At 27.1% G+C, this 8,644-nt stretch overlaps 1 protein-coding gene across 1 annotated transcript; it reads left to right on the top strand.

Moving 5' to 3' along the window:
• Positions 1-269: 269 nt before the first annotated feature.
• On the top strand, positions 270-7,695 carry LOC130934744 (amino acid permease 1-like). Its single transcript, XM_057864282.1, has 7 exons — positions 270-342; positions 3,246-3,479; positions 3,576-3,669; positions 4,274-4,494; positions 5,058-5,188; positions 6,814-7,041; positions 7,273-7,695. The coding sequence occupies exons 1-7, from the start codon at positions 270-272 to the stop codon at positions 7,693-7,695; spliced, it is 1,404 nt and encodes a 467-aa protein (XP_057720265.1).
• The last annotated feature ends 949 nt before the right edge of the window (positions 7,696-8,644 follow it).

Below are 8,644 nucleotides of genomic sequence, written 5' to 3'. Positions count from 1 at the left end.
TTTTCAAAGTGTTAAACATGTGCAATAAATACTCAAGTTATTAGACAATGTCAAATTTATATTAGAACATGTGTCACAATATAGAATTTCTTAGTAATTTATCTTTAATTATGTGACTAGATTTTTTACTTTTCCTTCACTCAAATAGTTAAACCTTTGTTTACATAGATGTACTTAGATTTAGAAAAGTGTCTTGGTTCATTGTATTAAAATTAGGTATTATTTAAGGTCATTAATTAAAGAGAAAGCAGCAGCAAAAGAAGAAGAAGATGGTTGAATCAGTAAGCATTACTGCAAATGAGGATATTCTTGTAGATGATGATGGCAAACCTAAAAGAACCGGTATAATTTTCTTTAATTTTTTCACTCATCAGTATCTTAACGTTTTGTCACTTTCTTTCTTCACAGAGTGTGACAGTTATATTGTAGTTTTTGTTTCTTCTTGTTTTGGCACTTTTATTTATTAGATCTCTGCTTAAATAATAATAATAATAATAATAATGGGGCATTATCACTTACTTTCATTTAGTGAAGAATGAAATTAGATAAAAATTAAAAATTGTATCTAATAAATTTTTTTCTATTGTGAAAAGAGTGATGCTTCACTTTTCATTGATAAATACTTTTCATTGTAACATCATTTTCCTATTTTCTGTTGATTTATTGAAAAAGGAATGAAATTGATTAACAAAATAGTGACCATCTTAGCATTTTACAATGCCTTCTTATACTAAAGGAAATACATTAACACTTTATTAATGCGGTTGTAATTAAGCACTAATCCATGTTTCACATGGATGAGTTTGACATGAAGTGCTGAAAGTTTTATAAAAATATTAAGATTTTTATAATTAATGCACTATTGTCTTTATCTTTTGTTTGACTACCAAGTTATGAATTGATATGTTCACAATTAACTCAAAGCTTGAAAAGACATGGCGACACATGTTTGGAAGAAAAAAAAATTATGATCATGCAAAACTAGAACTCCCTATATATCATATGAAATAGGTTTGTGATACTAAAAATAACTAGATAGAATTAATTTGAGTTGGTTTAGTGATTAATTTACTAGTTTACTTAAATAAGTGTTAAAAATTTGAATTTCATTTTGTATCTGAAACAATCTATTAGTTAGCAGTAAATTATTAAACAGACTTTTGGTAACTAATTAATTTTTAACTAGAAATACCGTAGATAAAAAAAAGGCTGAATTGATAATAATAAATAGTATAATATTCTCATATATAGTATATGAGGCCATTAATGTTCTTGGAACAGGTTTAGATGTGCAATGCAACTTATTTTATCAATAACTTGTTGAGATTTGTAGAATTTTAAAGATTTTATATCCAGCTAAATACATTTGATATATATATATATATATGTATGTTTTGTGACAAAATTATGACATGAAAATGTTTTATTGTTGAGATCTAAATGCAGTGTTAATCACTATTTTTTATATTTTCTTAAATTAAAAATATTATTTGTACATTAAAATTAATTATAAAAATTAATTACTAATATATTTGTGTATAAATATATGTGTGATTTAATTTATTTTTAATGTATATATATATTTTAATATATTTTTATACTAATAATTAATTTTGATGACTAATTTTAGTGTACACTTAGCATAATCGCTTTCAAATAGAGGGACTTAGCATGAGTAATGAACAAGATGATTATCTCTATATGACTCTAACAATGATGTTTTCCATCAATAATAAATGTATCTTTCTATTAGCTTTGTTTTACTCCCTGAATCTAGGGCTGTACATGGATCGGATAATATCCGCATATCCGCGGTAATTATCCGCATCCGATCCGAATTTTGTGGATATTATCCGATCCACAGAGTTATCGGATCGGATTGGATCCGATCCGCATTATGGTCGGATCGGATTGCGGATTCGGCAGTGATATCCGCGGATCTGATCCGCAAATCCGCATATCTGCACATCACATATAAATAGCATAGTTTAAGACAGTAAACCCTAATGTGATATGAATTTTAGTATGTTATTTTATGAATTTTATGATATTTTGTTTTTAATTTTTTATGTTGTACTTCAACTTAGAATAATTAAACTTAAATCTTGTGTTATTATTTTGTTTTTGTTATTCAAAAGAACTATTATTGATAATATTCTAGGAGTAAATAGGCTTAAACAGATCAAAAATGAATTTTCTGAAAAAAAATTTTTTGTAAAAAGGCCAAACAAAATCTTAAAATAATTTTTTTAATTATGCGGATATACCCGATATCCGATCCGATCCGATCCGCAAGTATGCGGATCGGATCGGATCGGATCCGGCCTAAAAAATTGCGGATATCGTATCCGATCCGATCCGATGAATACAGTGCGGATCGGATAGAATTTTAGGCCATATCCGATCCGATCCGATCTGTGTGCAGCCCTACCTGAATCCCTCTAGTGTTGTTGTATGTTTATTTATGGTATTTTGTTTCTTGTATGTAGTAATTCAATGGATGTAGTTTTTTTCTTTTTGTACTCCTCTCTTATCTTGAAGGTTGAGAGTTTCATTAATTATATATTGGAAACCAAAAGGAGGCAATGGTGTACTCCATTATTACACAATGATCAAAGTTATTGTCTATTTATTTGTTTTTCTTTAATTCTTTATTTTCTATGAAATTAACTAGGAGTTGTATTTTGATTTAATTCTCTATTTTCCCCTTTCATGAGTCTCACAAAGAGCCCAAATATGGGTAATGGAAACAAATTTAAAGTACTTTAAAAAACAAGAAAAAATAGAAATAGGTTCAAAACTAACAGTACCTTTGGTTCTCCCATAAAGTTCAAAGCCCTCAAAACTCAGAATTAAAAACATATATATATCCGATGGAAATTCAGATGCAGTTAGTTTTATGTAAAGTTGATAATTGAGAGGCATTAGATAATAATTTAGTCAAATCTGTCAAATTATTTAACGAATTTTAGTTATGACTTCACATGAAATTAATTATACCTTAATTTCTACCATATACATTAATAAGAATTCACATACTTTGGTTTAATATGTATAGTAATTAAGGGGTCAAAGGCAGCAATAATTTTTTTACTTTTGTTTGAATTTATTAATTACTAGTAGAATAAATGCATAATATTAAATGTAATAAATATGAATTTATAAATATTATATATTAAATTAGATAAGATAACTTTAAATTATTGTCTCACTAGCATTACTCAGATATATTTTTATGTATGCAGGGACAGTTTGGACTGCAACTGCACATATAATAACAGCAGTAATTGGTGCTGGAGTTTTGTCATTACCATGGGCCATGGCTCAATTAGGATGGATAATTGGCATATTATCTTTCTTAATTTGTTCTTCTGTTATTCTCTATACCTCCAATCTTTTAACTGATTGTTATAGATCACCAGACTCAGTTACTGGACAAAGAAATTCCACTTATATGGAGGCTGTAAAAGCTAACTTAGGTAACTAAATTATAAATTTGATTTTTCATTATAACACTACATGTGACTTTATTTCACTTTTATTTTAATTTCAATTTTTTTTTACCAATTTTTTAGGTGGTAGAATGCACTTGATATGTGGAATAGTCCAATATACCAACCTTACAGGAGCTGCTATTGGATACACAATAACTACATCCATAAGTATAGTGTACGTTTTTTTATTTTATTACATTATTTCCAATTACACCATAATTTGTATTTGTATAGAGCACTAGCAAATAAATAAATAAGATTTAGTTAAATTAAGAAAAAAAATCATTTAGAGTAATATTACATGACCACCAACAAAATTTATCATTATAAATCAATACTTAACCAATATTATACATAATTTTCAAAATATACGATATTATATAAGTCTTAAATTTTAAATTCTAATAGTTTAAAAATAAAGTGCTAGCTCAAAATATTGACTAATATTTATAAAAAGTGATTGTTTCTAATATTTTTCATAAAATGATAATAATCGTATAATTTTATTCTAAAAATTTAATTTTAATATACTATGAATATAAAATAGATTTATACAGTCGTTCAATGATGTGACATTACATCAGTATAAAAATTACTATTTATATTAATCATGTGAATAGCTATCTAAAAAAATTGATATAATTAGATGATTATGTAAAATATTTTAATTATAAGTGTATTAAAATTACACTCTAATTCTAAAACTTTTAAACTTTAGTTATCATGATATTTGCATTATTTTAACCAAACTTGTTTTAAAATGTGGAATACTACTACAGGGCAATACGAAAGATCAATTGCTTCCATAAAAAAGGAGTTGCATCCGATGAATGTCGTTTTTCAAATAATCCATACATGATTGGTTTAGGAATTGTTGAAATCTTTTTGTCCCAAATTCCACATTTCCACAAGATATCTTGGCTCTCAATCATAGCATCAATCATGTCTTTTGGATATGCATTTATTGGCATAGGACTTTCATTTGCTACAATAATACAAGGTATATTTTCCTATTTCTTATTCATATTTTACATGTGTTTGAAATATACTTTTATCCATATTTTCATACGTGATATCTATGAAATGTTCAAATAGTAAAAGTAATAAATTAAATCCAGTCTTATAAATTTATTTTCAATAAATACTCAACTTAATTCATAAAAAAATTTAAAATCGAACATTTTAATCCTTAAATTTTTTTATTTTTTAAAAGTTTTCGAAAGTTGTTTTTGTTAGATGAATTAGTCCTTTAATCATCTTTAATTAAATTTTTAATATATATTTGAAAAATAAATTTTAATAAATATTACTGTCAAAAATTATGTTCCAAAAATATTACTCTGAAACAAATTATTCCCACTTTAAAATAATGAGAGAACCAATTTATCTGATAAAATTAATTTTTAAAAAATTTTAAAGAATAAAAATTTATTATTAACTAAAATATCTGATATGAAATTTTTTAACAACCAATTTGAGAGTTTATTCGTTTATTTTTCTCTCTCCAAATTGCTTCTATTAGTGTTTACAAAAATGTATAATAGAAATGTTGTATTAAAACAGGAAAAGGAAGAAGCACTTATTTAATTGCAAGCAAGGGAGAATTTACCTCAGACAAAATTTGGAATATGCTCGTTGCATTGGGAAATATTACCGTTGCAAGTAGCTATAGTCAAATTGCAATAGATATCCAGGTATGAATAAATTGAAGCATATACCTTGTTTCAAATTTATAATTACACTTCATTTCAAATTTAATAGTTGTGAAATCAACATCAATTCGGACATTTTTTTTTTTATGTTTAAACACATTTTCTCATCAAATAACACTTCCAAATTATACCCCTAATTACACTATATGAATCCTTCAAATTTATCATATCCCATATTGAAAGTAAACTTAACACCAATACCTAAATTTACGGGTACTCGATTTGCACTTACTCGGTCAGAATAAGTAATAATCTAATTGGAGCGGGTCGAATTTTTTTTGAGATGAGTGTTTGAGCGGAATAGATAGAATTGGATTTGGAGTTAATTCGTTCCTATTTATTCTAAAGTATATATTATATAATAATAATAAAAATAATATTAATAATATAATATAAATATATAAAAATTAATAAATTAAAAAATATATAAAGTGAATCTTATATTTATATTTTAATTTATGTATGAATATATAAATTTTAAAATATTATTATAGGAATGAGTAGAAGCAACCAAGCAGGGTGGGTATTGTTGAAATGAATTAGGATATAATCATTTAGAATTTGTGGATAAAAATGAGACAAATAGTGTTTAAGTTGAGAAGAAGCAAAACGGAATCAGACAGGACGAAAATTCGCTTCTATCCGTCCAACTTCATGCCACTCCTACTTGAAAGTCGATTATTCTATCTATTTATTATATTATACTTTTTATATACATTCAAATAACACACTATCTCAATTAATTTATAGATAAAAATTTTTATAAAAAATTATTCATGACGTGGTCAAACGAGATTTACATGTAAACAGTTTTTTTATAAATATAATATATAATAAAACTCAAATAGCGTTGTTTAATTTATATAACCAACTCGATCTAATAGACAAGATTTTATTGTTGTTATTGTTTATTGTTGTTATAAAAGCCCTCACGTTTTTTCCAAATTTTTACGATCTTGTAATAACTTCTTCCACAGTTTAGTTTTATGCAACCTGCAAACATATGAAAAGTATTTCATCAAACCTTTAAATTGTTGAATTTGTAAAAATTTTATGAAAGATGAGGACTATCTAGTATCTATCATGCTTGCTTATGACAACATAGTGAATTTTCTTCCTAAACCACTAGCATATATGTTTAATTTTATGTGTGTAATTTTTAAAATTTTGAATGTATTTTTTTTGTTTAATTATTCTGTTAGTCCTTATAATTTTATTAAATTTATAATATAATTAGATCTCTATGTTTTTTTTTAATTGGATCTCTACACTGCTTTTAATTTAATAATTAAGTCCTTACCATTGTAAAAAATATTAGAATTAATGGAATATATTTTCACAAATTGAAAATACCTACAATTAAAAACCTAATCATTTTTTACTACATGATTTTTAGTAAAAATATTTTGTTAATTTTAACGTTTTTGACACACACAAAATTTAATTACAAAATTAAAAATAGTACAGAAATCTAATTAAAAAATATAAATTTAATAAAACTATAAAGACTAAAGACTAACAAAATAATTAAACTTTTTTCTGCTCGTTACTGTGTTTCTAGCAGAACTATTAGAACTAATATATTTTGGTGGCATTTATTAAAATAGGACTCGTTGAAATCATCGCGAGCAGAAAATGCAGTAATGAAGATGGCAAATAAGATGGCTATAGTTACAATGACAGTTATATTTCTGTTATGTGCGTGCTCTGGTTATGCTGCATTTGGCTCAGACACTCCTGGCAGCATCCTCATGAGCTCTGGCTTCAAGGAGCCATTTTGGCTTATTAACATAGCAAATGTCTTCATTGTCATACACCTTCTTGGAGCATACCAGGTACTCATCAATTTTCTATCTATGTTTTTATTTTCTAAAGTCTTCAAAAATTATTCTTGTTAGACAGATTGATTCTTCAGTTATTTTTTATTTAATTATTCTTTATTTCTCTTAATAAAATGATAACCATTATTAAATTATAATTTTGAATTCACTTAACTTATATTGATACTAATATTAATTTATGATTTAAAAATGACTACTTGTGAATTATAAATTATGAACATGCAGGTACTTTGCCAACCAATCTATGGTGTTGTTGAAACATTAGCTAAGCAACAATGGCCAAACTCAACTTTTATAATGGAAGAATTCTCAGTGAGCATTGGAAAAGTAAAGTTGAATATTAATTTGTTTAGGCTGGTTTGGAGAACAGTATTTGTTGTGGTAGTGACTATTCTAGCCATGGCAATGCCTTTCTTTAATGAAATTCTAGCACTTCTAGGGGCAACTGCATATTGGCCTTTGGGAATCTATTTTCCAGTGGAGATGTTCATTGCCAAACAGAAATTGAAAAAACGAACATTTCAATGGATTGGACTTCAAACCTTGAATGCTATATTTATGCTACTGGCAATAGCTGTAGCATGTGCAGCCATTCATGGTTTGAATGAATCTCTCAGGAAATACAAGCCATTTATGTATAAAGGATAGTTTGAATTCAAGCAGCTTAAGATATTCAATCAAATGTTGTTGTCCATTTTAATTTCAATTCTTAATGATATATGCCTTTTTTTTTACTTTATATTTGAATATTATATGTTGCTTTTCACTTTTCAGTAGTTGCTCGGTATCCTCCAAAAAACTAGAGGATATAAATTACTGTTTGTCATGTATTATAGCATGATAGACCTAATTCTGTATGTACATGTATACTGAGTTATTATTTGTGTTTTAAATGTAGTTACACACAGTAGGGGTGCACATAGCCCCGGTTCGACTCGAAGACTCGGCCTGGTTTCGAATATTTTAGGAATTAATTTGGTATGATTTTATTGGATACAGGATCGGATAAGAGTCTTAAAAATAGATCCGCTCATTATTTTGGGCCGGATTTGAGTCAAGGCGAATTCGATTTCACCCTACCCATGTGTATAGAAACTCAAATGAGATTGTTTGAGAGAAGAAGAAGAACAAGGAATAAAGAACCAAAAGTTGAAACGTATACAGAGAGGAAGAACTCTTCTTCACCAGAAAAAAACTAATCAACTATTATTTTTGAGTGTACTCAATCTGTGAGAAAGTCAATTACAAATCTCAACCAACCCATCAAGATAGGAGGTAAGGCTACTATTTATACTAAATAGGCTCAATAGAATTTAAACAAGAATTTGTTATTCTCAACAGTAAACCCTAATTCTCTTTATATTACAGACTCTATTTTCTTACTGCTTAGCAAGACTGATCCTCAATACCCTCCCCCTCAAGCTCAAGGTGTGCTTTGGCACAACTCTAAACTTGTTCTTAAGCCGTTCGAAACTAACAGTAGATAATGGCTTTGTCAAAATGTCAGCGACTTGTTCTACTCCTGGTATGTGAACCACTTGGAGAGCCTTATTATTCACCTTCTCTCTAACAATTTGAATGTCAAGTTGAAAGTGCT

This window comes from Arachis stenosperma, chromosome 6 (assembly GCF_014773155.1).
Source record: "Arachis stenosperma cultivar V10309 chromosome 6, arast.V10309.gnm1.PFL2, whole genome shotgun sequence".
NCBI classification, from domain to species: domain Eukaryota; kingdom Viridiplantae; phylum Streptophyta; class Magnoliopsida; order Fabales; family Fabaceae; genus Arachis; species Arachis stenosperma.
Note: the sequence above shows the minus strand (reverse complement) of the source record. Positions and strands in the feature narration are given on the sequence as shown.

Excerpts from the sequence above, each read along its gene's own strand:
- LOC130934744 (XM_057864282.1), top strand. The coding sequence starts at position 270 with ATGGTTGAATCAGTAAGCATTACTGCAAATGAGGATATTCTTGTAGAT. Across the intron at positions 4,495-5,057 it reads ATTTGCTACAATAATACAAG|GAAAAGGAAGAAGCACTTAT; the intron begins GTATATTTTCCT and ends GTATTAAAACAG. Across the intron at positions 5,189-6,813 it reads AAATTGCAATAGATATCCAG|GACTCGTTGAAATCATCGCG; the intron begins GTATGAATAAAT and ends TTATTAAAATAG.